Below are 27,232 nucleotides of genomic sequence, written 5' to 3' on the forward strand. Positions count from 1 at the left end.
GTCACAGGCAGAGGAGCCCTGCATGGCAGCGCTGCTGTGTATCACCCCTTACCTCTTCTTTTTTTTTTTTTTTGGGGGGGGGAGGGGGGGTGGTGTTTTTCTTTTGTTATTGGGAAAAAGAAACAGATTTTAATCTCCTCCACAGAAAGGGCACTATCAGCCCCACTCTGGTGGTGGGAAGGGTGATTCATCTGAGGACAGGACAGCTTTGGCAAGAGGTCACTGGGCTCTGCACCATCCTCATGGCCACTTAGTGTCAGAAAGGGGAATTCTCCTTGTCATCAACTTCTTGTCATGAAGATGTGAAGAAGTGGAGAAAGGCACATACTGCAGCTAGCCTTTTGCAGAGTTTACAAAAGACAGCAAAATTAAATCTGAATATCATAACCTGTGACTGTCTTTAACATGGTCTTACACCTCAGGGAACAATCCTTTACACAAAAGAACAAAGCCTCTAATTTTGTGCAATTCAAGCCACTTAATTGCCAGCGTTACAACCTCTGAGCTTGAGGGAATGGCTCTTTTCTCTCCTGCTTAGTGGATTCGGATTTTTCTTTTTTCCTGCTGCAAACAGTTAAGGATCTGTGCCGTTTCTTTCCAATCAAGACTGTGTCATACTACAAAGTATTATTAGTAAAAAAATCTCAGGGGAGGCGTCACACAGGAGCCTCCTTATCGCTCTCATATCAGTAGGCACCTTCTCTCCTACAAGTGCAGACATGGGTGCTTGCAGGGGTTGAGATGGCTCATTAACACTGGTAAATTTTGCAGCTCATGTAGAGTTTTTCTCCAGATGTCTATTTTTATTCTAAGAAAACAGACCTTAAGCACACAGCATCACCCCTCAGTCATGCAGAAAAGTTTTCAGCCTTTTGGTAAAATTGATTTGTGCTACATCTCTGCAAATGGACTTCAGGAGCACACACCACGGTTTGCTCAGCCCCTGGGTGCTGACACAGCTCACATCTCCCCAGCTGCTTCCACAGATTGCTGCCCAGTGCCGTGGGCTCCTCAGGGCAGAGGGTTCACATGGTCACCTCTGCAAGGTTTGTACCCTGGGGAAAGCCAAAATAAAGCAGATCCGTGCTTGGACAAGTTTCAGTGAGAAAAAACACCTGGGAAGTGAGAGCCATAGGCATGCTGCCATGCCATTCACGGGTAGGGATGCTGCAATGGGTCTCACCCAGAGCTGGGCACAGATCCGGTGCCTGGGGGCTCAGCCTGCCTGAGAGGAGGAGGATGGATGGTGAAGCACACCTTGCAGCTGCAGAAGTCGGGAGGTACCGCTCTGCAGACCTGTGCCGTTTTGCACTGGCTGGAGATAGATTAAGAAAGTTCTGGGGCATGCTTTCCCTCTGGCCCACAGAAATCTGATTGAGCAGAAGCTTTGGGAGCAAGAGGGAGATGGAGCTGCAGTGCAACTGCATTGCATTTAGCCCAGCCTGTTACCGGGGCAGGGCACTTTTAGCTAATCCTAACATTGCTTTGGCATGAAAAAGCTACTACCTTTGGGTTGATTCTTGCAGGGGATGAAGGAGAAGCCTGGCAGCAGCATTAGTTCTGAGCTGGCAGGGTATATTGCCCATGGTCCTGCAGTGCGTGACTATTCCCAGCCAGCCTAATACATTTCCTCAGCGAGCAGGGGCTTCCCAGAGGATGCTGCACTGGGACACCCTGTCTGCTCCTCCACAGCCAAAGCAGCTGCTGGGAGTGTGCCAACGGGGAATTTGCAGCAAGCCGTCCCAAAGGACTTGTGGTCGGAAGGACATCTGGGGCAAAGGAGCTGGAGAGCTGGAGGTGGCAGCAGTAATTATGGCCGGCTTTGGCAGTGCCCTTATTCACTGGGACACTTGGAAGCTCAGCACTAAGATACTCGAATTTTTCCTAGGCTATTTAAACAATCCAGGGTGAAAGGCTTGCCCTTTGTTATCGATCATAGTTTTTGTTACTACCCTGTTAGAATTGCTTAGAATTTTCTTCTAATTTCTTATAATTGTATGGGTTCTCTTTGCTTGCTGGGTAGGTTGTAAGAAGATGTTTCTGCCGGGAAGTTCTCCACCCGAGCCGTCCCCAGCAGCGCAGTGTGAGCTGCAGGCAGAAGAATGCCGATTAATTAACTTCAGTTCACACATATGTTTCTGTGGTTTGGCATTACGTCCAGCTGGCCCTGCATATGGCAGAGATGGTAAAAGACCGTTTCCAGCTCTGCTTTCTGTTTTGTGGTTTGTTTGTTGTTTTGTTGTTTTGGTTTTTTTTTTTTTTTTCCTGGGATCATAGTGATCTAGAAGGGGATACAAAGCAAATCAGGGAACCTTCCAAGGAGAAGTTGATCAAGTCTTTTCCATGGTGGTGCTAGGAAGGAAAAAGTGCCGCGCAGAAGATGCTGTGAGGCAATAGCTCGTGCTGTCTGGTGAAACCCAGCCCTACAGAAATGCACCGGTTCCCTGTGATGTCCCAAGTGTCTGTGAGAAGAGCTCACTCACGGGTCTGCTGCTGTGGGTATTGCTGAGCACTCCGTGACTTCGGAGCGGGAAGAACTCCAGGATTCATGGCCAACTCACAGACTGTGAATTTGTTTCTTAATATTGCCCTCTTCTCCCTATTTTTACCATAGAGAGAAGAAACTTAAACACTTAAAATGGTGTCAAAACCTCCACTTAGGGACATTGACAAGGAACTTGTTACCCTTGTCCCCAGCACGGCTGCTGCCATATCAGTGGGAGTTATTCACAGCCAGCCTGAGGAGGAATCAGAGATTTTGATGCCTAAGTGGCTGCCACAAGGTGAAATCAAGAAACGGGCACTCAGTCCCATAATCATCACTGTCACTGCACTGGTTGTCCTTGGGTGCACCAGGACCCCTGGGTCAGGGGCTGCCACCAGGAACCCTGCATTCCCCAGCCTCTGGCACGCGTCTTCTTCCCCAGGCAGCAGCTGTCAGCATTATTTATCATGTTAATAATAAGAACAACTATTATTTGTTATTATTTATTTATAGCTTAATGTATCTATTATTTGTATTTGTTATTTGCTATTTATGTTATTTATATTTTTGTTTTATTTATAATTTTATAGTATTTACAATATTTGTTATTTATGAATAGTTATTTATTGTCTATAATTTATTTACTATTTATTCACTAATTTACTATTTAGTGTTTATTATCTACCATTCACAGTTTATTATTTGCCATCTGCAGTTTATGATTTACTAGCTACTATTAGTAGTAGTTATTATTCACTATTATTTACTTACCACAGTAGCATAATTTAACATTAACAAATATTTAACAATATTTACAGACAGTTGGGAAACATAGCTAAATAGCTGCTGGCTGCACTTCTCCACTGGCTAGGGAAGAGCTGTCGGGAGGAATCATCCCCACAGCAGCCTCCACCTTACGCTTGGCTCCGCTCTCACCATCCTGCTTATGAGCTTTATTACTCCCTCCTTTAAGCTCATTTTCTGTTGAAACCATCCTTTAAATATAAAAAGAAGTGTGATGCAGTGCCAGGAGCCCACCACCCCTGGGGAAGGTGAAGTTGCTCTCAAAACCAGCTGGGGGCTGGAGCAGCTGGGGATGCTCGGGAGATGCTGAAGGGCTGGGGCTGCTGATGGCATCAAAGCTCTCCTTCGGTCCAGTTTAATTATCATTTAAATAAACATTATTTATTAAGGAATGTGGAGGAGCCCAGGTTTCATACCAAATCAGGACTGGTAACTAACGTCAGGAGTATTTCACCTTCTGCTTGACCAAAGCCATAGGGCGAGCAGAGTACCCCACCAGCACGCCGCACCCCCCGCCCCCCACGCTGCCTGCAGCCAGGCAGGAGTCAGGATGGAGGTGCAGGCAGGACTACAGCCGGGGGCTGGATGGGATGCTCTCCCAGCCATCTGCATTTGTTTCCCCTTGCTATGGGTGTCTCCAATGATTTCTCCTGATCTATTCCTTTAGAGTTGCTGTGCAGCAGGCAGATGTCCCTGGCCCCAGAGAAGACACTTGGAGCAGGGCAAAGGGATGGGGCTGCTGCCATGAGGAGGCTCCTGCCCTGAAAAGACCGCTTGTGCAAAACAGACCCCTTCGAGGACTCATGCCGTGTCCCTGCAACCTCAGCAGACTGAGACATGAGGATGGGGCACAGAGCAGCCACCCCCCCAGCAGTGTCAGAGGAGGGCAGGTCCAGTCATCTGTGTTGTCCCTGCGATGTGATGGCTGGGTGCGTCACACCATCCCTCTTCCCTCTTGCCCTCTACATGGCATGGGGTGATAGAAGCATCCAGCTCAGCTCTTGAAAGCAGGGAGGCGAGTGTCAGTGGGTGCTGTGTTGAGCAGTATTTCCCTGGGGGTGATGGGGAGCTGGTGGTTTCTGTGTGACATCAGAGGGTGACATTCACACAGATGGGAACTGTGACACATCTCAGAAAAGTTTCCACCAGGCACAGAAGACAAGAAGCGAATGAGGAGGAAGACGATAATTTTGTGCTCAACACAACAGTGGGTTCACAAAGGGGAAGTGTTAGAAGTGACTATTGGATCAGTCTGTGACGCCTGCCCCATGAGCGTGACTCTTTGGCAAGCTGCTTCCGCTGCTCTCAGAAGTGACAACCAAGCCCTGGCACATCTGTGTGCCTGCAGCCACACGCCCCTGCGCAGAAGCCCAGGGCTGTGCTCCCGGGGCCCTATTTGGCCTTCAGCTGAGGAAGGGACCGGGTGCCAGGGCCCACAAGCAGAGCACTGGAGGAACCTCATCATGGAGTTACCTTGTTCCTGGTGGCCAGATCTCATCTGGGATTGTTTTGGAACGGCAGCTTTGTAAAATTTCATGTGCAAGTCTGGCAGAGAGGACTGGAGTTTGCAGCTCTGTGATACCAAGGCTGTGCAAGGGCTCTGCCCTCACTGGACCCCCCTGTGCCTGGTGAGAAGGGTCTGGGTCTTGCTTCCATTCCTGTTGCTGGGGCACACTGCTCTGCTCTTCCTTGGTCTTTCCATTCTTCACATTCAGCTTCTCAGTCCTTTTCAGTCCTTGAAGGGCAAATGGCTCTGCATGCCTTTTTTGATCCTTCCATTCCTCTCCCAGCTCTCTGTCTGTCTCCTGTTACCCTGGGCCCAAGCTCTTCCCTCCTATCTCTACTCCTGATCTCCTCTCCTCTCCTCTCCTCTCCTCTCCTCTCCTCTCCTCTCCTCTCCTCTCCTCTCCTCTCCTCTCCCCTCTTCTTTTTTTCTCTGCTCAGTTCTTATGTTCTCCGGGTTGCAGATGTTGTAGCCCCTGGAGGAGGGGGGAAGGCTGACTGACAGGAGGACATTCACAGTACTGGGGACCTGAGAGTCACTAATTTTACCTTCATCTCTCGCCTTTCCCCAGGCGAGCACAAGAGAGAAAGGAGGAAGATGGACCGACATCCCAACAACACGATCCATGGCTGGCGTGCAGTGTCCCCGCTGCCTACGGAGAGCATGGTCTCTGGGGATGGACACAATGAGACCAGGTGCTTTACAGAACACATCCCTGAAATCGTCACCGGTAGCATCACGCTGCTCATCTGCCTGTGTGGGCTGGTGGGGAACGGGGCCATCCTCTGGCTCCTCAGCTTCCGCATCAGGAGAAATCCCTTCACTGCCTACCTCCTGAACCTTGCCGTGGCTGACAGCTGCTTTCTCCTCTGCACATTGGCTTTCCTTGTGATATATCACATGCCCATGCTCAGCTGCTTTCAGCCAGAGCTTTTGCGGGTGCTGCCGCTATTTCACTCCATGGTTCTGCTCACTTACAGCACCAGCCTCTATCTCCTCACAGCCATCAGTGTGGAGAGGTGTGCGGGTGCTCTCTGGCCCTTCTGGTTCCGATGCCACCGGCCAAGGCTGCTCTCAGCTGCCATGTGCAGCCTGCTGTGGGCCCTTGCCTGTGTGCTCGCTGGGCTGGTGTACTTTGTGTGTGACCTGGGTCACTCTGGACACTGCTGGATGGTTCTTGGAACCTTGTGCTTTCTCAATTTCTGCTTTTTCACCCCCTTTATGGTTCTTTCCAATGTGATCCTCTGTATCAAGCTTAGGCGCAGCTCTTGGCAACAACACCCAGTGAAGTTGTACACGGTCATCTTCCTCGCGGTCTTCTTCTTCCTCCTCTTTGGCATCCCGCTCAGTGTCCAGATCTTCCTCAACTTCTTTGTCTACATTAATTTGGTCTTTGAGATCTGCCTGTTGCTGGCTTCTGTCAACAGCAGTATCAATCCGGTTATTTATGTCCTGGTTGGGAGCTATGGAAGGTTCAGGTTCAGAGGATCTGTCAAAGTGGCTCTTCAGAGGGTCTTTGAAGACAGGGCAGATTCCCAAGAGGTGGGTGAGACCCCTGTGATGGGAATTGTTGCCTAAACCCCTATGGCTGCAGACTGGCACTCAGAGAGGAACAGCTCTGCCTCTGCACCCCGGGCCAGCACCCATGGGAGCAGGGTCCTTGCCCAGCTGGGTGAGCACGACTGGCAGTGGGTAGTCACGCATCCCCCAGGACATGGGCACGCTCGATGAGATTTCCAGGGGCAGGGCTGATTTCCACCTCAAACTTATTTATAATTTATTTTAATAAAATTGTTTTTCATGTAATTTACTGGTGATTGCTGTTTCTCCCCTTGCTGGGTCCATGGGGTGCCCTTGCTTGTTCTTAACATGATAGTTGTGACAGTCCCCTCATGCTGCCCACTAGTTTATAATGCTGAAATGATGTGGTCCAGAAAGTCCTGCCTCATCTGCTCTGCTGTTCTCCATGGCTAACACAGCCACAGTCCTGGGCCTCAGTCTGTACCTTGTCTGCTTCCTAGCAAGGAGAATCCCAACTCTTCCTGCTGCTACCCTCTTCTGGGACCTTGGTGCCTGACACTAAAGCACTGACCACTCATCGCCTTGATCCTCAAAAGCCCCCCAGACCAGAGGAGATGATGGTGAGGGACAAAAATGTTGTTTTCAGCTCCCTCTGGCTTAATGTCCTCCTGTGCCACAGTCTGGTAGAGAAAACCCACCTCAGCCTGGCTGATGCTGCCAGCAGCCAGACCTTTACCCGGCCAAAGGGGCTTAACTGGGGAGGTGGGAAGGGACAGGCAGAGGCAAGTGCTGCCGGAGAGCAGCATTGTGCCAGGTTGGACAGAGGATGGACAACCAGACTGCTAGTGGCTGGTGGCTGGTAGAAAGTGCAGGTTTGTGCACGGGGTGGAGAAGCCCATGGAGCAAACTTCCAGGGCAGATCCAAGAAAAGAGACAGAAACAGAGGCTGGAAGGCTCTCACTGGTGATAGCTCGAGGAAGCTGAGCTCTGCCTGCCAGATGGTTGTATTAGCTTTCCCAACACACAGAAACAACTGCTACTAAATCCATAATATTTACAGAACATAGCTTCCTTGTAGGCATACAACAAATAACTGATGTCTGTAGATCTTGTGTTGAAATCCACATTTTGGATGATCGTGCGTGGGATGCTGCCCATGAAAGCAGAAGCTGAGAAACCCTGGCTAATCCTGCTCTCTTGTCGAGTATACAGATAGACTGGGCATCAAGCAGTTGTGTTGCAGGGCGTTGTGCTGGTGTACCTCGATGCTTTCCTTATCATGACCTGTTTGCACTTTAAAGGGTTGGCTTGGTGAGGGGATGTGAGATTCTGTAGTCGGGGACACAAATGTAGTAGGGAGGGAGAGAGGAAGCGGTTTTAGTCCTGGGCCTCCTGTGTGCCAGATCCCAGCAGGAGCACTCCTGCTCCCACATGCAACAGGAGCTGTTTGCATTTGACCTTCACTGCAGTCAGTCTGGGTAGGAACCATCCCACCTAACTTCAGCTCTCTAGAAACTGCACCGGTCTGTCTGTGGGAAATGTTGTAGGCTGCTGACTGACTACAAAGGGAGCGTAGAATGCAACTCAGATGAAATCCATAAATTTTAGACGACTAGAGCCAAGTAAGCAGCGTTGATTCACCTCTCCTGAGGAAAAAAGATTTCCCTGAAATCCTAAGTCATGTCTCCACTGCCTACCTGGTTCATACCCAGATCTTACTATTCAGCCAGCTCCTTGATTCATGTAGTAGCATGCTCTTGGAAACTGTGTTTGAAGATCAAGTATCACTGTGAAACTGCGGTATACAAGTCACAAACCTAGATCTGCATCAGAACTAGGAGTTTTGCAGCAACGCCAAGCTTGTAGCGCAGGGTCCTAGAGATACACCCCGGAACGATAGGAGAAAAGTTCAGCCAGTTCAAAGATATGAATATTTTGGGATCAGGGTTGCTTTAAACTGAAATGAAACAGGAACCTAACAGGGAGACAATCTGCTTTTCCCATAGGTCTAGTTTCTGAGACTGACTTTTTTGTTAGTCATTTCCTGTACAAAGCCAAGAATAGATTATAGCCAGAACCCTGGTACTGCCAAACACAGTGAAACGGTTCCCTGTTCGCAGGAACCCTGGAGAACATGGCCTGCTTGGCTAACACGGACAGAAGTGGTTTGTGAAAGGACCTGAGAAAGACCTCATGCTGGATGCTGCACAGGCTCACCCAGGCAGGCTTCGGTCCAGTTTTCCAAGTGATAATTCCGGGAAACCTCATGAAGATCCCGTCACGGGGGTGGCAGCTGGCAAGTATGAGGCGATGTGAGGCTGCTCTGCTTCTGCTCCAGTGAAGTTCTCCAGGCTGCGAGAGGAAAGAAGGTCAGACTTTTCTGGGTGGGATTTTTAGTTTAATCAGTGCCTCCCCTCACTGGTGTTGAACCTGTTGATCAATTTGCACCAAATCCGATTGTGGAATAGCAGTGTCTAGGATATTAAGATTAAATATTATGGAAAAAGGTGGTAGGGGAGTGCTGAAATGAGTATCCCACTGAAGGAGCCTAGCAGCTTAGTAGTATCAGCTATAATATTAGACAACTGAGAATCCATATCAGATCCACCCCCAAAACCACTTCCTCTTTTATATCTTCAAGGACAATCCTTTCAGCTTATTATTTTCCTCCTCCACATCTGTCCTGTCCAAAGCCGGGGATGAGGCACCTCCCTAGTGTCTGTTCTACTTCTGTACATGTTCTTGTGCCAGGCATGTCATACCCACCTCCCCATGTCCTCCCTTCCATCTCCTGTCCCTCGTTTCTCTCTGTGCTCCTACACATGGAAGCTGGGGCATGGCTGCAAAGATCTGAAAAGCCTAGTGTGGGGGACAGCAGAGCTGCTAACATGTTTCTGTTTCATCTCATCCCTCCAGCTGTGTGACCGGGGAAGGAGAAGCAGCAGTGGTTTCGTGAAGAGCACGTTGTTCCCCGCCATGGAAAGAGCCAGCTCTGTGTGTTGGAGCCAGCCCGGTGGGACAGCATATAACAGGAGCTGGCACCACAGGCTGCTGAGGCATGAGGACAGTCACTACAACTGGACAGACTGTGAAGCTGGTCACTTGAGCAAAGTCCCTGTCACGCTGCTCATCTGCCTCTGCGGGCTGGTGGGGAACGGGGCTGTCCTCTGGCTCCTCGGCTTCCGCATCCTCAGGAACCCCATCACTGTCTACGTCCTCAACCTGGCTGTCGCTGACTTCACCTTCCTCCTCTCCATCACCATTGCCCTTGTGATATTTCACAGCCCAGAGAGCCTGTGTCACAGGCTGAGCTCACAGGACATTACAACTGTGTTGAACATCACCATCCTCTTCTCTTTCACTGCCAGCATTTACCTCCTGACCGCCTTCAGTGCCATGACGACTCTGTCTGTCCTCCGCCCAGCCTGCTGCTCCTGCCACCACCCCAAGCACTTGCCAGTGCTGGTGTGTGCCCTGCTCTGGGCTCTCTCCTTCCTGCTTGCCGTGACCCTCTATCTCTCTCCTGCGGTGCTCATTGTTTTTGCCCTGAGCTACCTCTTACCGGTGCTTGCCCTGATTTTTTCTGGTCTAACCCTGCTTTCAAGGGTCTTGTGCTGTTCATGGCAGTATCCTCCAAGGAAGCTCTGTGTTGTGGTCCTGCTAGCTGTCTTCTTTCCCTTCTTTACCGCTGATTTTGTCTACTGGCTCTTGCTAAGACTGTTTGATTTTTCTATTTTTGTCTTTGACACCTCTCTCTCTCTCGCCTGTGTGAACAGCAGTATAAACCCTGTTATTTACTTCTTGGCTGGGAGCTGTGCAAAGAAGTTCACACTCTCTGTTAGGGTTGCTTTCCAGAGGGCTTTTGAAGACATAACAGAGTCCCAAATCAGAGGTGAAACTCCCAGAGAAAACACAGTGGAAACAGCTGTTTAAACCTCTGGAAGCCCCTCCCTTAGAGAAGATGCTCTAGGGATGGAGACATCCCGTGAACCAGGGCAAGACAAGGAAGAGGCTTTGCTGTGGGTCTGGTTGCAGCTGAACGGAATTAGCTGCAGCACAACGAAACATGCTGGGTGGCGCAGGAACTCCTGCCTGGGTTGGACACTGGACAGAGCAATGAAATACTCATCAAAACCTTTTGCTTTGAAACTTTGCTTTGAATATGTTGTATTCAACAGCTCGGAGCTTCGCCTGTCCCAAAAGTGAGCTGGCTCTGCCCTGTGCACTATTAAAACAGCTGCAGAGACTCAGCTCCTGCCCATGGATTTTTTGTGTGTCTGCTTAAGAGCAGAGTGCGGGTGGATGGGAAAGCTTGGCACAGCAGGGCAGAACAATTCCTGGGCAAACCCTTGCGTGTGCATCTTCAGCTTGTGAAGAGTATGTGGACACTTCACATTCAGCTTTGTTACCAAGCAAGCAGGCATGTGTTTGGGATGGCCCCTGGAAGGCTTTCCCTGAAATGCATTGCTTCAGCTGCAAACTGGGTTTGGTCTGTGCATCATGTGGCTTGTCTGCACGCAAGGGTTTTTGACTGGAACAGCCTCTTATGGTTCCTCCCACTTTTCTCCAGGCTGTCTGGATGGTTAGCTTGAGCAAATGCCATTTCGCAACCATGACCTGAGGTCTGTATTCGTTACTGGTGAGTCTGTTCATTATTTAGAAAAACAAGACGAGCAGGGTTAAAATGAAATAATCCAAAAAGCACAGCCCTGTCTGAAGACTCTGTAAAGACCGGATTTTCTGTGTGAAAGAGGATACAGGGAGAGGGAAGGAAAGAAGTGGACTTTTTAAGGAAAAGACCCCGTTGAAGCCATGAGGACTGAATCCCCGTAGCCTGGCCCAGGCTCCCTGGTGAAAGGGGCAGTGGCAGTGCTTTCTCCACTTCTCTCTCCCCTCCGTGTCTGTCATCCCTTGCTGTCAAGGAGGTGGAGGGTACAGCAGCTCTCGTCAGCCTGGGAACTAAGCCGCCAACAAACCACTGCTTTTGAGCTGGTTTTGTTTCCTGGTGTGACTCCCCACCAGGCTGCACTAACTTCAGTATGAGCACCAGGGAAAGGTTGGGACAGTGCAGCTGGCAGGGAGGGGTGGAGGGAGGAAAGGCATCAGCAAAGCAGACCCAGGAACTACTGATGCTGTGGCCTCTGGGACCTGGGATAGCAACACAAATTTTTCTGCCCTTTGGCTTGTCCCTTAGCCCAGAGCGACATGTCACCTGACAGGCTGGAATGAAAATTAATCACTTGGTGCAGTACAGGTACAGAGCCATGATAACTGAACACATAAAACTCTCTGGTGGAAACAAGAAGCTCAGATAGGTGCTGGCCTGGGTGACACTGCAGACAAGGGAGACCCCAGGAAGCAGGAAAAGCACATGAAAGGATCGTGGTCCCTCTGCACCTGCCTTGAGCGATGCTCCGTGGATGATGGGAGCCCTTTCCTGGACAACAGAGTGTAACTCCTTTACTTTCCAAAGGACAGGAAAATGGGAAAGAGGGAGAAAAATCCCCCTCTCAACTATGGAAGACTCCTGCCCTGTTCTGTAAAACAACTCTGTTAATAAATGTTTCTTCGATGTTTAATCTCATCATGGGTCTTCAAAGCATGACTCACCACCCATAGGTTATACTCTTGCTTCTCTTTCTAAAACGAGAGGCACAGTAATTACTCTTGGATTTAAGGCAGTGGGAAAAGGACAGACAACTTCCCACTGTGTAAGAGGCGGGGAAGTGGGTGGGTGAATACAGGCAGCCCTGCCACCCGCAAATATGATGATCTTCCCTGTCAGGCTGCGTGCCTCCTCACTGCTTTTCTCAGCAGTCTCCCAGCTGGTGGGATGCTGCGAGGTCCCTTCCTTCACATCTTTCCCTCTGCCCTTCCACCTCTGCCTGCCTCAGCTGGCTTCAGCCCTCCATCCTACAGGGAGGCGCTCTCCTGGTGTGCTCAACTGTTCCTGAGGAAAGTTTTCAGCACATGTGGGCAGCTCCACTGCCATGGCTTGGCTCAGCTGGAGGCTTCTTACAGTGAGATACATCTCTGCTAACTGCAAGCATCCCAGAGACATGTTGTCTGCTGGCCATGTCCCTCCCAGAACGAATGAGGAGGTCTTGGCACTGCCAAATTACTCATCCCAGCTACCGTAGGATGATGCACCTCTGGACGTACCTGCCTTCCTCATAAACAAGACAGAGGCTTTAGAATGAGAGGAAATGAGCCATTTTGTGACAGAGTTGTCAGTCTTGCTCTTTTCAGCTGTGTCAGTGAAGCCCAGCTGTTGTTTATTCAACAAATTTTGGGGTCAGAGTTACCATCTTGGAAACAAAACAAAGAAATCCGAATCTCATTTAGGACTAGTAACAAAATGACGCCTTAGGTAGGTAACTAGAAAAAGACCAGTGCAATCATGATTTTGGAGTGTATGGTTAGTCATTACAAAAGCTGTGCAGCAGAGCTGCTCAGCTCCTTCTGAAGATGGCCAGGTTCAGGGTGGAGGCAGTGACGGGCTTCCTCTTGATGCTGAAGCTTGGGAAGCAAACAATGGCCCCATTCCCTGCCAGCCCACACAGGTAGATGAGCAGTGTGATGCTCCTGATTTCCATAAAATTAAGTGGCCCATATATCTGGTTATGTTAATTTCCATATTTCAGGCTCTTTTTGGTCATGGACACAGAGGTGTGTTCAGTGGAGTTACTATGAAATCTTTGCTGTGAGCAAAGAGAGTAGAGGAATTAATGTCTCTTGACTTACCAAGACTATCCAACCTGGTAATCCCCTGGCTTGCTTCACAGCCTGGCTTGGAGCTGTGTCTGGGGAGGGTTTGGTGAGCTGTGCCAAAGTGGGTTACCATCCCAGCCTCTGCAGCTGACATTTGCCCACTGTGCTTCTCTCTGGCATCGGAGAGGTGATCTTTGGCATCATACACCCAGCATTGCACTGTGTTATTTCATCTTCACCTTGAAATATTTCCTTTCCAAAATCAGTGCCTTTTCTGAAGACACAGCTCTCTCCATGTGCCCTTCTGAGTTTGGAGGACAGGGTATCATAGCCTTGGCTGAAGTAAGGCAAAAGAGTCTGAAGCCTCCTTTGGGATGCTTCTGTCCCTGTGGACAAAACTTTTGTGGAGATTTTGAAGAGTGAAACATTCTTCAGCTCCTCCCGTGTTTTTTTCTGTAGGGGCTGATAGTAGCAGGGCTGGAGCAGATTCCCTGTCCCCTTGCAGGGGTGATTATGGTGCTGTCTGGTTCCTGAGAGACCTCAGCAGGGAAGTGGCAACCTCTGGGATACGATGCCTTGTCAACCAGCCGTAGTCTGTTGCAAAAAGCCATGTTTCCCTGGAGCACAGCTGGAAAGCAGCACCTTGCATGAACTTGGCATGAACACGAGTGCCAGGAACGTGCCACTTGTAAACCCCCGGCACGTTCGAGCCTGTACCGTTCTTAGAACGATTTAACCCTGGAATTAGAGAGTGTGACAAATTCCCATTTTTTCCCCCAAATCCCCATAAAAGGCTGCTCTTGCTTCTTCCCCAGCTCTGCAGCCCGACACGATGTTGTTTTCTTTTTCCATCAGCTGCAAGCGCAAGGGCCGGCTCTGCTGACCGGCTCTTAAAAAAGATGAAGGATGCTCCGCGCGATCCTCACCCCTCTCCTGCCATCTAGAGGCACCAGACCCGCAGATATTTGTGAAATCACCACCAGCCCCGTGCTGGATGTGCCCCTGAAGCCCTCCGAGCCCGGGGTGTGGGTGAGCAGCAGATCCTGGGGCTCAGCTCCTGCTCGGGAGATTCCACACAGCCCCGGAGAAGGCAGAGGGGTTCAGCTAGGCTGGGAAGGGGATTCTGGGGAGGGTGGGTTCCCAGCTAGTCCCTCTTCATGAGGGTACCCCACTCAGCTTCCAGGAGCAAGTTACTCTCCCAGGAGTCCTCACCCTCCACTCCTCAGCAGGGCAGCAGCAGAGGTGGTGGCATGGCCAGCTCTGCCACCGCGGTGTCTCCATGCCAAGGGAACCAGGGTGGGGAGGGGGCTGCCCTACCCTGTGGATGAGCTGCACTGCTGCTTCCCACGGCAGCAACTGCCTCTGCTTCACTCAGCCTTTTACTCCAGCGTGAGTGTGGTCATGCTGGTGAGGTACCCCTGTGATCCCCTTGGATTGCCCATTTTTGCAATCCCTTTTGCAGAGCACTGCCTCGCTTGGACAACAGAGATGGCCAGAGCTCCCCCAGGGCCCAATACATCAGACTTTCCCCAGGCAAGAGATACCCCAATCCCCACAAAACTCATCTGCTGAGCCAAAGGAGTAGAGTTTATTTGCTGGGGCCAGGGCAATGAGGATCATTGCAATGGGGAATACAGCCCATGCACAGTGACGGAGCCCCGCTGAGCATGCTGCGCTGGGGCTGTGCTACATGTCCCCATGCCTCCATCGTCCAGGCTGTCTGCAAGGTGCTGCATCTCCAAGCCTTACAGAGTGGTCTCCATCATAGTGTCCTCAGGCATGTGGCTCCCTTCCTCACTCATCGTTTTCACTTCAAACACGCGACGGAGGGCAACCTTTGCAGAGCCCTGGAAACGGCGCTGCCGGCAGCTCCCCACCAGGAAGTAAATGGCTGGATTGATGCTGCTGTTCAGTGATGCCAGCAGGTAAGAAATATGAAGGTAAAACAGGTTTGAATACAAAGGATCAAGGAAAATCACCACACTGAAAGGAAACCCGAAGATAAACAAGAAGATCACACTGAGCAGGACAGCAACATAGAGTTTCCCCGGGTGTTGTCTCTGTGAGCCACACTGGAGTTTGATGAACAGGGACAGGTTGGAAAGGAATGGGAATAAAGAGAAAATGAGAAAATTCACAATGCTTATACTTCGCAATAGCTGTGCACAGTTTATACTCAGAGACACATAACAACTAATGAAAACCAAAGAAACAAAAAGTCCAGCAAGAGCCCAGAGCACCCCACACATGATGCCTGACAAGTGCTTTGGGCGGCGGCACCGGTACCAGAGTGGGAACAAAACAGACAGGCACCTCTCTATGCTCATTGCTGTCAGGAGATACATGCTGGCAAAATACCAAAACAGAAACAGATCCATCAGGATATAATCAGTCAAACCATGCTGAAATGAGAAAATACAATAGACTGTTGTAACCATGTGAAATATAAGTTTAACAACAAGGAGTAGGAGCAGAGAAAAGTCAGCAATGGCCAGGTTCAGGACATAGACAGTGAAAGGGCTCTTCTTCATGTGGAAGCCCAGGAACCACACGACAACCACATTCCCCATAAGTCCACACATGCAAATGCCAATACAGACACCTGAGATTATCAATAACCTGTTATCTCCTGGTATGCACTGAGACTGATTAAATGCCTGAGATTCTTCATATCCAGAAGTCATGTAGCTCAGAGGGAGGTCTGTTGTGACTTTCTCCTCCATGGCAAATGACCCTGCTCCAGGCGAACGCCTTTTCCCTCTCCCTCTACCTCCTAGAGGACATGAGGAATCACAGGAGATGAGAGACATCAGCATTCCCACCACTCATCATCTTTCCCCACAACACCAGACCTCATGCCAGCCCCAGGCTGTGTCAGGAAAAACCCTGCCCCTGCCATACCCAGGCATGGTACGTACCCAGGAGGCATCTCCCCTTTTTCCCTTCCACAGCCTCCTACCTCCTGGTGCTCGTGGTAACAGTGCTGCTGGTGGAGCCCGAGCACACGGGGCCTCCAAGCTCACCAGGAGGAAGGGTCTGGTGATGGTTGCTGTGGCCACCTCACTCTGCTTTGGCCTCGTGCCTGAGGAGCAGACCTTTGCCCAGAGATCATGTCCCGTGGTCTGGAGACTCCCCTCACAATCTCATCACATTCAGCTTCCCCTCACATGTCACACAAACAGTGATCTTGTCAGCAGGAGCTGGCCACGTCACACCCTTCCTCTCCTGTGGTCCTCCTGCTTTGTCCCACCATGTGAGGGGCTTCTGGCTTTTGCTGTGTGTATCTGGCATACCAGACCCTTCCTCCTGGTGAGCTTGGAGGCCCCGTGTGCTCAGGCTCCAGCAGCAGCACTGTTCCCAGGAGCACCAGGAGGTAGGAGGCTGTGGAAGGGAAAAGGGGGAGATGCCTCCTGGCCAGGAACAGAGCTGGAGGGATGGGAGCCTGTCCTGGGTATGGCAGGGGCAGGGTCTTTCCTGGCGCAGCCTGGGGCTGGCATGAGGTCTGGTGTTGTGGGGAAAGATGATGAGTGGTGGGAATGCTGATGTCTCTCATCTCCTGTGATTCCTCATGTCCTCTAGGAGGTAGAGGGAGAGGGAAAAGGCGTTCGCCTGGAGCAGGGTCATTTGCCATGGAGGAGAAAGTCACAACAGACCTCTCTCTGAGCTACACGACTTCTAGATATGTGGACTACAGAGAAAGTATCGAATACAAATGCTCAAGACTACCTTACGGACTGCTGGTCTTTGCAGGTGTCTGTATGGGAATTTCTCTCTGCGGACTTGTGGGGAATGGGATAGTCATGTGGTTCCTGGGCTTCCACATGAAGCAGAGCCCTTTCATTGTCTACATCCTAAATCTAGCTGTTGCTGACTTCTCTTTGCATCTCCTCTTTTTTCTGCTCATGTTGGCAATTTTGAGCTTAACAGAAAATTGTTCTCATTTGTATGATTTTATTTCTTTGTACAGAGATTTTGTATTTGTAGTTGAATTTCTGTGCCAATTCTTTGACCTTAGCAGCCTGGGTCTCCTGACAGCAATCAGCGTGGAGCGGTGTATCTCAGTCTTCTTCCCAACCTGGTACCGCTACCACCACCCAGAGCGCTTGTCAGGTGTTGTAAGTGGGGTGCTCTGGGCTATCACTGGATTTTTTGTTTTCTCAATGTATCTTAGCTTTAACTTTTCCGAAAGCTACGAGACAGTATTTGCAGGCGTAGCCATGGCAATTTTCATGCTTTTGTCTTTAGCAATGCTGATTTTCAACCTGTCCGTGTTCATCAAACTGCGATGTGGTTCACAGAGACGACATTCAGGGAAACTCTATGTCACTGTTCTGCTAGGTGTGATTGTCTTCTTTGCCTTTGGTATTCCTTTCAGTGCAGAGGTTTTCCTCTATCTTCCAAGTTCGCATGTATTATTTCCTGATGATACATCTTCTCTGCTGGCATTGCTAAACTGTAGCATCAATCCAATCATTTACTTTCTGGTGGGGAGCTGCTGGCAGTGCTGGTTCCAAGGCTCCATGAAAGCTGCCTTTCGCCAGGTGTTTGAGGAGGAGACCCACATGCCTGAGGACACTATGGTGGAGACCACTGTGTGAGGAGACCTGGAGATGTGGAGCCTTGCAGGCAGCCTGGGGGATGGAGATCCCCATGCACTTGCTGCCTGCCTGCTGCAATGGGATCAATGCTGCAGCTCTTCTTTGCGGGGGCACGTAGCACAGCCCCAGCGCAGCACTGCTCAGCAGGGCTCCGTCTCTGTGCATGACAAAGGATTTGCAGTTGGGTGAGTCACACAGGGGCTGGTCCTGCTCCCACTGGAATCACTGGGGAAAGTCTTATTCACCTGCCAGCACAGCTGTGAAACTTCGGGCTAACAGCTGGAATTAGCTGTTCTAAAATAAACTTGGCTTTTCTGTCCTCTTTCAGCACACACTGACTTGAAGCTTCTTCCTGTGTCTTAAATCAATTATTTATCTGATCCAGTCCCCATTTTCTGTCTTCATTTCCCCCTTTGTTTATTTTTATTATGATTTGCCTTATACTCAGTGCTGTCTTTGACAGCAATTCAAGTATTATTTTCGTTACCACACGTTGTGCAATGAGTATTCCTGGCTTTTCTCAGATCCCTCCTTCTTATCAGGAACTTCCCATATGATGGGTGATGTTGCTGCTCTAATGCAAAGCACAGCTATGATGGAAACACATCCTAAGGAAGGGCTGATGTAACCAGATGTGTCTTAAGACGGAGAAAGTCATACTGCTGAATGTCCCCTGAGATCCATCAATTAAGAACAGAAAACAATAAAACCAAAACAATTAATTAGGTGCTAATATTCAGGACAGAAACAATCTATATAAAACAGGAGTATCTGTCAGCAAAACAGGATGATTTCTATACTTCTTATCTTCCAAAGTTTCTTTCCATTAGTCATTTCCTCTGCTCAGAGAAGATTAGAAGTCATGAGCATAGCTGAGTGCCCTAAAACTCGATTTGTGTTTAGAAGAAACTGGATTTCATGAGCTTATTCCTCCTTCAGTCTAAGGTGATGTAAAGACAGCCTTTTTGTGAAAGGTCCCTCGAGATCCAGAGGGGACAGATTCCACCCAGGAAGCTGCTGGGAAATACTAGACTTCCAAGCGACTGGTTGTAAATCAGAAAACAGTCACACGGAAGTTGCGGGGAAAATTCCCAGTGAAAAGCCACTAGGGTTGTGGAGTCAATGTGCCTTGACCTCCCGTCAGACTCCCCACAGTACCTGGTTCAGGCCCAGGCACTGACAGGAATGATTTTGGGGTTCTTTTATTAATACTAATAACATCTTCGCTTGTTGTTTTTACATATCTGGTTCCCACCCATTCCATTTCTGTGTTACCAGAAGCCCCCTTGGCCACGCTCTCACTCCCTGTTTTCCACACACACATTGGGATGCGGCAGCTCCAAGCTGGTACCTGGGTAAGGGCAGACATTGCCAGAAAATACAGACCTGAGTGTAGGAAGGTTCTTACTTCCTTTTGCTTCTTACAGGATGGGAGAGAAAGGGGACAAATGGGGAAACGCCAGTGAGGAAAGCTTTGTAATGAGACTTTTCCTCCGACAGAGGTTTGAGATACAGGGATTTCTGGGCTCCCAGTTCCAGAGAGACAGGGAGCTACTGGGGATGGGGCAGCAGAAGCTGTGGGGATGATGAGGGGATGGAGCATCTCCCTGATGAGGAAAGGCTGGAGAGCTGGGGCTGCTCAGCCCGGAGGAGAGAAGACCGAGGGGCTCTGATCAATGCCTACAGACACCTTAAGGGCGAGTGCCAGCAGGACGGGGCCAGGCTCTTTTCAGCGGTGCCCAGTGACGGGCCAAGGGGCAACGGGCACCAACGGCAACACGGCAACTTCCATCTGCATGTGAGGAGGAACTTCTCTGCCTCGGGGGTGGCAGAGCCCTGGGCCAGGCTGCCCAGAGAGGCCGAGGGGTCTCCTTCTCTGGAGACGTTGGAACCCGCCTGGACGCGGCTCTGTGCAGCCTGCTCTAGGGGAGCTGCTTCAGCAGGGGGGTGGGCTGGGTGACCCCCAGGGGTCCCTTCCAGCCCTGACCATGCTGTGACTCTGTGATTGATGTATTATGGCAGACTGTCAGAACACAACAGTCCTCAATTCTCTTTAAAGTTGATGGAGAAATGCAACACCCCAGCTACAGAGCAGCACCCGTGCCCCCTTCCCTGCCCCCACTGTTCTCCCCACTGTTCCTCACTCTTTGCCCCTTCTCCTCTGCCTCTCTGGTGTTTTCTGCCCATTTGCAAACACGTTTCCACAGCAGCTCCACACCCTCCCCTGAAGGGCTCAGCTGCAGCCCCTGCGGAGCCAGCTGGAACAGGCTGAACTGGCTGGAACTGGCCAGAGCCGGCTGTGCCCAGCACAGGGCAGCCCCTCAGCTCCCTCCGAGGAGACCCTGCAGCCCACACCACTAGCAGCTTGCCACCAACACCCAGCACACACACACACACACATATAAATCATTGTACTCGGCCGACTTTGGGTGTCCTCGCTCTGGTCCCCACCTGAGGGACATGCACGGCGCCTGCCACCTCCAGTGCCACCTCCAGTACCACTGCCACCGCCTGGAACCTCTGTCAGGAGAGGCTGGAGGAGGCCAGACACTGAATTCGAGAAATTCTGAGGTACCAGTCTGGAAGGAAGGGCAGCCAGGGTCTTCAGCTGAATTTCACACATTGTAATTAATGTATTGTTGTTAATTCTTTCACTCCTCTGTTCTCCCCTCTCTTCAACCCCCCCCCTGCGCCCCCCCCCCAGCCCCTTTACTTAAGGTCAGCCAGAACCCTGTGTGTTCCCTCCCTGTTCATGGCCAAGAACTCACTTAGGCTGCGTCTCTGCTCTTAGGTACCGGTGCCGTTTTAATGTTTGGGCTGCTTTCCATCCTCTCATTCCTTTTGGCTTTGTCATCTTCGACAGGCTGACATTTTCAGCTCTGCTGCCACCACCACCACCACCACCTTGTTGGTGCTGGTTTGCACCTCTGCCCATCTGCTTCCTCTTGCTGGTTCGTGCAATCAGCTGCTTCTCCTCTTGCTTCAAAACTGTGAAATCAGCAGTGGTACAAAGTCACGTGCAACAGCAGTCACCCCATCAGCCCTGAGGGGAACTGGCATTTTGGCATCAACAATTCCTCTCTTTGGTCCAGTGTTGAGTCCACCCACCCAAGTCCATGCTGTCTAATGTTGTGTGGAGCAATATGTTTTGACAATGAAGATACATGTAAGTCTGTCTTCACATCAGATTTTCTGATTTGTTCATTTTTGCTCCAGATTTTTCTCCCTCTTCCCCTCATTAGGATCTAAAGCATACACAGAGCTGTATCAGCTAAGAGAGATCTACATTCTTATCACTACCTTCCTGCCTGATGTTCTCCTCAGGGCATATATCAAGCCCATTAGATGTTTAGCTGATCACCACATTGCATGCAGAGGTTTTCTTTCTGCAAAGAGCAGCATCGTTTTTTTAAATCTACTATCCTGTAAGGAATAACCCAAGAGGTTGAAGGGGTTTCTTGTGCTATGGAGAGCCTCTGAAGAGTAAAACAAAGGTTGAAGGTAGGAGACAGCTCCTGCAGAGTCGGTGGAGGAGTCACCTCATTGCATAGTGTCATCAGGTTGAGCTCAGAGAAACTGGTCTCAGAATATATTTAACCTGAAGTTTGCTAAGTTTAGTTAGTTTAATGTAACAAAAAATCACCTCTCACTACCATGACTGCTTCACTTCTGTCCTTAGCTCATCTCCTTGACAAAGGTATGTTTTCTGTTTGGATGCCCTAAAATTTTCTGCCTTGTTTTCTAAACCTTCCAAATTCCTGTCCGGTTCACTGCCAGGGGAGATGTAGCTGCACTTTTATTAAAATGAATAGAAAAAGCAGAATAATAGTATCTGTACTTTGAAGTTTGGGGTAATTTTGACATCTTAAATAGTATTGGCATTTTAGTTCTAGTCTCAGATGACATCTGTTCTCTTAAGGAAAAAACAAGGGGAATGGCATATTAAGGATTAAGTTTGACACGGCAGATGCCACGTAGAGTGTCCAAGAGCCTGTGCAACAGCCTTGGCCCAGCTCTTTCCTTGGCTTAATTCCTTGAATTAACTCTACTCGAATTTCTGTGACCAGTCAGCTTTACTGCAGGGATGTGTCACACTTTGAGAGGAGCACCCTGAGTTGCCTGAGCTGTGTGTGAAGAACGGAGAAAAGGCCCCTTTGTTGCTATGCAAGTGAGTTTTGAAGGTGCATGAAAGGAGTAAAAATGAGGATAAGTGCCATAAAGGTACATTCAGAAAGAGAATGTCCTTGGCCAGCACTAATCCTGCCTGTGTTCTCCAACACCTTGTGCCTTCCCCTGTGACTCCACAAAAGATGTTCTAGATTTCTTTTGGCCAGGGCTTCACAGGACACCTACAGGGATTTGAAGCAGATGTTAGGAGAGAGGGTCTGAAAAGTCTAGTCTGCACCTGCAGCCAGGTAACACCTTTTGCTGCTAAACCTTATGGAGACTTCTCTACTGCGCAGGACTGTACAGTGTGTGCCTTCCTCAGCTGTTTCTGAAGCTCTTCTGCACCACCATCTCCTCCAGAAACTCATCCCTTCATTCATTTTTTTCCCTCCACAAAAATCTATGTCATGCCTCTGTGTCACTCCTTTTCTTTAAGAGAAGGGTTTTAGTTTGTGGCCAGGGTGGTTTTGGCAAGCTCCTTCTGATGAGCCCCTAGGGACAGTATCCAGGCAGACATCTGGAGAGGAGAACATCCGGAGGGCAGCACAGCTCCCACATAGCTCTCCTGGTCTCCAACACACTGTGGGCATGCCTGCTTCCATGTTTCTTTTTGAACAATTGATTTCAATATCTTTTTTTTAAAAAAGAATAAAAGTTGAGGGGTGGAGGGAGATCACTTTTATGCTTTACTGCCAAAAATAATTTGTTTTGAAAATGTTTTTGAGAAGGAATTTTTGACACTATGTGAGCAATGCAATGGCTTTAAAAGTGAGAAAGCTGATGTAAAAGGAACTAAAATGTCAGCTCTAGATTGACAGCTGAGAGCAAAACTTTTATTAAACTTGGCACCAAAGAGAGTTACAGTAAGCAAAGTAAGCTAGCCACAAAGACAGTTCTCACGCTTTACTGTGGAGGAGCCCAAATAAATGGAAGTGCATTTATATTTTGGCTTAACAAATGGGGCCAGCAATGTGGCTTGGTATAGACCAAAAATAGAGCTATGTATTCACTTTTTCCTCCACCCCCGGGATCTAGGGCCCAGAGGAATCTTTATGTTCTTCCTCTCTTTTTCCTTCTTTCTCCATCCAAAAAGGTGATTGGGCAAAAAAACGGAGAAATTTAAGAGGCCATAGCTATTGTGTCATGGGTTTCCTGTTTGTCATCTGAATCTTCAAAGGCCCTCTGGAACGCCAGCTTGAGGGTGAACTTGATCCTCCGATCCCTGTAGCTCCCCACAAGGAAGTAAATGACAGGGTTGAGACTGCTGTTCACACAGGACAGCACAAAGCCGATCTCTGGGGAGTAGAGGAATTTGTAGCCCAAGAAGTCAAAGAGGATGAGGATGCTCAGAGGCACAGCAAAAATGAGGAAGAAGAGGATGGTGAGCATGATGGTGGTGAAGAGCCTGCCCGTTCGGAAGTGCTGGGAGCTGCACTTGACTTTGAGGAAGAGGGTGAGGCTGAAGAGCAGCATGAGGGGTGTGCAGAAGAGGAAGTCCAGGGATCCGATGGCGATGAGCAGGAGCTGGCAGGTCCTGGCAGAGCGGCGAACGGTGCACAGAATGTACCCGAGTGTGTTCAGCAGCAGGGAGAGAGCCCAGAGCAGGCCGGAGATGATGGCGGACAAGTGCTTTGGGCGGTGGCTTCGGCACCAGATGGGACAAAGGACAGACAGGCACCTCTCAATGCTGATGGTGGTCAGGAGATACAAGCCGGTCCCATACATGAAAAGATCCAGGAAGAGGAATATCCCAAACTGCACCCCAACATTGAACTGCATCAGGTACTGAACTGTCTCAATGGCGATGCAGAGGAGATAGCCAAAGTCGGCGGCAGCCAGGTTCAGGATGTAGACAGTGAAGTGGTTTCTCCGGATGCGGAAGCCAAGGTACCATAGGACCACGCCGTTTCCCACCATGCCGCAGGCAGCGCTGATGAGGCAGAAGCTCTCCATGAACTTGAGGACCGTGTATGATGGCTGTCCCACACTCACACTCTGATTAGTCCCATGAGCCTGGCTTGTGTTGCTTTGGGGAAAGGGTGTTATAAGCTCCTCAGCCATGATGAAACACCCCAAAGTAAATACGTTCCTTTCTGTCTCTCTTGTTTCTTGTTTTCCTTGTTTCTCTTGGGATCAGAGAAGATCCAGAGGGCATTTAGTGACTGACATATTGCTTTTATTCTTACAGCTTTATGGCTTGGGATAGATAGCTCTCAAGGGGCGTGCATGGTTACTATCTGTGCAGGTAACAGCTAGCAAGATGCAAAATGTTGAGGATGGGCAAAATCATGCAGGAATTTGGAGAGGCTGACATCGGCTAGGTTTGGCATCCATGCAGAAGAAGAAGGAATGAGACCGTTCAACAGAGTAAAGAAAAAGAAGCAGAAGAAAACATTGCTACTTGCAGACACAGCAGAGGGAGATAGGGAGGGTATGACTACCTAGTGACTCTGTGTGTGTGTGTGGCTATGAGAAAGGGCCAGAAAACATCACACCAGAGGCAAAGAACACTGTAAAATATGTGGATGGTGAGGCATTTCTGAATCCGGTCCTCAAATGCTTACCTTCTGCCCTGTGCAGCTGGGTTGAGTTCTCAGGGAAACTGGGGTCTGGCATCCACTCTAGAGTGTTTTTTTCTTGGTTTCTAATTTATCCCATTGGATCTTCTGGGAGACACTTTCTGTGGAAAAGACGGGGAATTGTTTCAGACTGCAGATTCAGTTTGTGTCTTCTTCTGTGATGTAATGAAGTAGATACTGTCAGGAAAGAGTGTTTTCGCTGTGCAGATGGGGAGGATGGGATGAAATCAGCAGCAGATGAGAATGGTTTGGGGTTTTTATGTTGTGAGGCAATTTCACATTTCTGCTCCACTTCTCTGGTTGCTCCTACAGTAGGTGGGGAGAAAATTACCTGCCAGGGATTCCATTGCCAGCAATGCTCTGGGATATTGCTTGCATCTGTGAAAGGCTCTTTGTGCATTTGTGCTGGGGCCAAATGCTTTTATGCTAGGGATGTATAAATGAGCGGTTAGTAGAGATTGTGGGAAGTGCTCAGAGGAATGGTATTCTATTTTGTTTTGTCTTTCTTGGAAAATCAGACTTGGGTTAGATTGGACTAGTCTGAGGGACAGTATCCTTTTTCCCAATGTTCTCTTCAAAATTCACTTCCTGTGCAACGCCTTATCCCAAATCCTGCCAAGACCCCAAGAAAAATGGCTTGTCCAACATACTTTGGGTGAGAGAGATGGATTAAAGAATAAGGCCTTCATCCCCTGAGTGCTAGACATCAGCAATTCTTTCTGGACATGAACAGCCCTCACTTTCCGCCCTGGAACGCTTCTGAGCCTTTCTTTCACAGTATGTGTAAAAAGGTGCCTATTTCTTTCTCCTGCTGGTAAGTGGAGCCTCTCTAAACTGCACAGGGCTCTTACAGCTCCTTGATGACTCATTGCTCACCTCTGACCCTGGAGAAATAAAGTATTTCAAAAGCCTGAGCTGAAAGGGACTTTAGAAGAGTAGTAAACAGCAATTTCTTCATAGCAATTAACAGAAATACTGAAGACAGGAAAGAAGCTTGCTGTGTGCCACTTATAAAATGGAGAGGAAAAAAGCAGTTTTAATAATGTGGCTGTGCAAGTTTTGAAAAGGGCAGGTGTTGGCTCCAGGGGGACAAATGTCCCTCAGTCTTCAGGTGTCACACTGTGAAGAAGCAAGGATTTTTTTCTGCCTCTGCAGTCAGGAGTTGCCTTTGAGCAGAGCTGATCCAAATTTTATGATGCGATTACCTGACTTTGTCACCTCTCTTAGTTCAAATTAAACAGAGTTTAAGATTGGAGCGAAGTCCTTTATCTACAGCTTCTTGCCTATGGACACTTGCTTTGATGTGCTGTCTTTTTCTGGCCAGGGTAGGAATGAGTGACTCTTTCCAACAGTTAAGCTTTTAAGCACACAAGCTGTAGGGCCTGAAGCGTTTCTATAATGTATCTTGGATCTTACCAGCAAGGCCTGACAAAGCTGTTTGCACTGTTCTAGCTCCTCTACTCTTCTTTGTGGCTGATCCCAAGTTGCTCTGTGGGTTGTAAGACACCACTTGGCTATGAGCTGGTGCAATACCTAACCAGTGAAAAGAACAGGTGTCTAGAGGTGCTTGCCCCTTTTTCTGCACCCAGTTAGTTGATCCAGACACTCCCAAAGAGGATGTAGCTTTCTCTTACTAGCTGCTGCCTCTTCCTTCTTGTGGCATGAAGCCACATCTCCATGAAGGGTGTAAAAGAAGAAATTTGGCAGCTGATGCTGGGGAATGCTGCAAGGGGAAGGCTGCTCCTTTGAGGTGTGTTTGAGGTAGGCTGGGGTGAGGGAGGCAAGTGGTCTTGTTGTAGAAGCTCTTGGAATGGAGAATGGGGTAGCTGCTTGAAGGGGAGCGTAGGGGTAATTACTGGGAGACAGAGGCTTGGGAAAGGGAACTAAATCAGATCCTTCACTCCCCTGCATGTGGTGAAAACTGGACTGTTCTGAAGCATCTACATGCCCATATGCATCCTTTCCTCCAGGCTTTAACCGCATTGCAGAAATACCAACAGTAATGTGTGTGCTTTCTGCTGAAATCAATGCGAAAATAAAGATTATTTCAGACTCTGGTGTCGAGGAACTCCTCAGAGGAGTGGAGTTAGGTTTGCTGCCCTCAGGGAACAGGTGACACCATTCCTCACAGGCATCACATGCTGCTGGCATGTGGACCACGTTTAGGAGCACACTCAACACCTATGGCCTGGGCTGCCTGTCTCCTTTCTGTCCCCAGGGAAGCAGAAATGTGGGCTTTTTTCAGGGGGTTGATGGTCCCTGAGGAATGTACCCTTCTCGTGCCCGACTGATGATCTTCTGGGTGCCCTGGCATCCTTCCAGAGAGATTACGAGCAATTCAGAGGACAAACTTAGTTCAGGTGCTGAGAGCATTCTCCCTGGCAGGCTGGGATGACTATCTTGGTGTTAGTTTAGGCTGGAAAAGCCTGCAAATGATCCCCATCTCCTTGCGGTTCCTACCACTGACTTCTTTTGGACCACAGGAGATACACTGCAAATATCTTGCAATGCCATTCCTGAGAATGCTTGTCTTTTACCATGGATGATTGAGGGTGTCGACAATAGTGGTTTGTATGCAGGCATCACCTTTTAAATGTCCAGAGTTGGATGTGAAATGTTCACATTAATGTGACGTGTAAAACGTGTTCACATTCAGTGCCACATGTCTTCATGATGGGTATGTTTAAGGACAAACTGTCAGGATGGAAAGGTTTTTTTCAGTTTATACTCTGTATGTTTTTATCAGTTGATGGCTGTTTCTAAGCATAATAATTCTTTTAAATACATTTTTTTTTCTTCTTAAAAAAAGGCTTTTGGTGTTTTTAATAATAATGGAAATGTTTTGGTTCTTCCAACAATAAAA

General features: G+C 49.2%; 4 protein-coding genes across 7 annotated transcripts; 2 read left to right on the top strand and 2 right to left on the bottom strand.

The window, feature by feature from the left end:
• Window positions 1-3,901: 3,901 nt before the first annotated feature.
• Window positions 3,902-11,816, top strand: LOC102051814 (proto-oncogene Mas-like). 4 transcript variants are annotated; one of them, XM_055722815.1, is made up of 3 exons: window positions 3,907-5,488; window positions 8,435-8,683; window positions 9,231-11,816. In XM_055722815.1, the coding sequence occupies exon 3, from the start codon at window positions 9,291-9,293 to the stop codon at window positions 10,245-10,247; it is 957 nt and encodes a 318-aa protein (XP_055578790.1). In that variant the 5' UTR covers window positions 3,907-5,488; window positions 8,435-8,683; window positions 9,231-9,290; the 3' UTR covers window positions 10,248-11,816. The 4 variants fall into 4 exon arrangements, with proteins under 4 accessions (XP_055578788.1, XP_055578791.1, XP_055578790.1 ...); XM_055722813.1 differs by lacking the exon at window positions 8,435-8,683 and having other exon boundaries at window positions 3,902-4,917; XM_055722816.1 differs by lacking the exon at window positions 8,435-8,683 and having other exon boundaries at window positions 3,905-5,488.
• A 2,775-nt stretch (window positions 11,817-14,591) lies between these two features.
• LOC114015641 (proto-oncogene Mas-like) lies at window positions 14,592-16,118 on the bottom strand. Its single transcript, XM_027804164.2, has 2 exons — window positions 15,985-16,118; window positions 14,592-15,798 (listed from the first exon to the last, which is right to left on the bottom strand). The coding sequence occupies exon 2, from the start codon at window positions 15,746-15,748 to the stop codon at window positions 14,771-14,773; it is 978 nt and encodes a 325-aa protein (XP_027659965.1). The 5' UTR covers window positions 15,749-15,798; window positions 15,985-16,118; the 3' UTR covers window positions 14,592-14,770.
• On the top strand, window positions 16,068-18,003 carry LOC114015639 (mas-related G-protein coupled receptor member D-like). The gene is made up of 2 exons (XM_027804146.2): window positions 16,068-16,398; window positions 16,605-18,003. Exons 1-2 carry the CDS (start codon window positions 16,068-16,070, stop codon window positions 17,621-17,623), a joined length of 1,350 nt encoding a protein of 449 aa, XP_027659947.2. The 3' UTR covers window positions 17,624-18,003.
• A 4,580-nt stretch (window positions 18,004-22,583) lies between these two features.
• LOC102051310 (proto-oncogene Mas-like) lies at window positions 22,584-25,967 on the bottom strand. Its single transcript, XM_005438337.3, has 2 exons — window positions 24,355-25,967; window positions 22,584-23,916 (listed from the first exon to the last, which is right to left on the bottom strand). Exons 1-2 carry the CDS (start codon window positions 24,404-24,406, stop codon window positions 22,910-22,912), a joined length of 1,059 nt encoding a protein of 352 aa, XP_005438394.3. The 5' UTR covers window positions 24,407-25,967; the 3' UTR covers window positions 22,584-22,909.
• Window positions 25,968-27,232: the final 1,265 nt, after the last annotated feature.

The sequence above is a fragment of the Falco cherrug genome, chromosome 10 (assembly GCF_023634085.1).
Source record: "Falco cherrug isolate bFalChe1 chromosome 10, bFalChe1.pri, whole genome shotgun sequence".
NCBI classification, from domain to species: Eukaryota; Metazoa; Chordata; class Aves; order Falconiformes; family Falconidae; genus Falco; species Falco cherrug.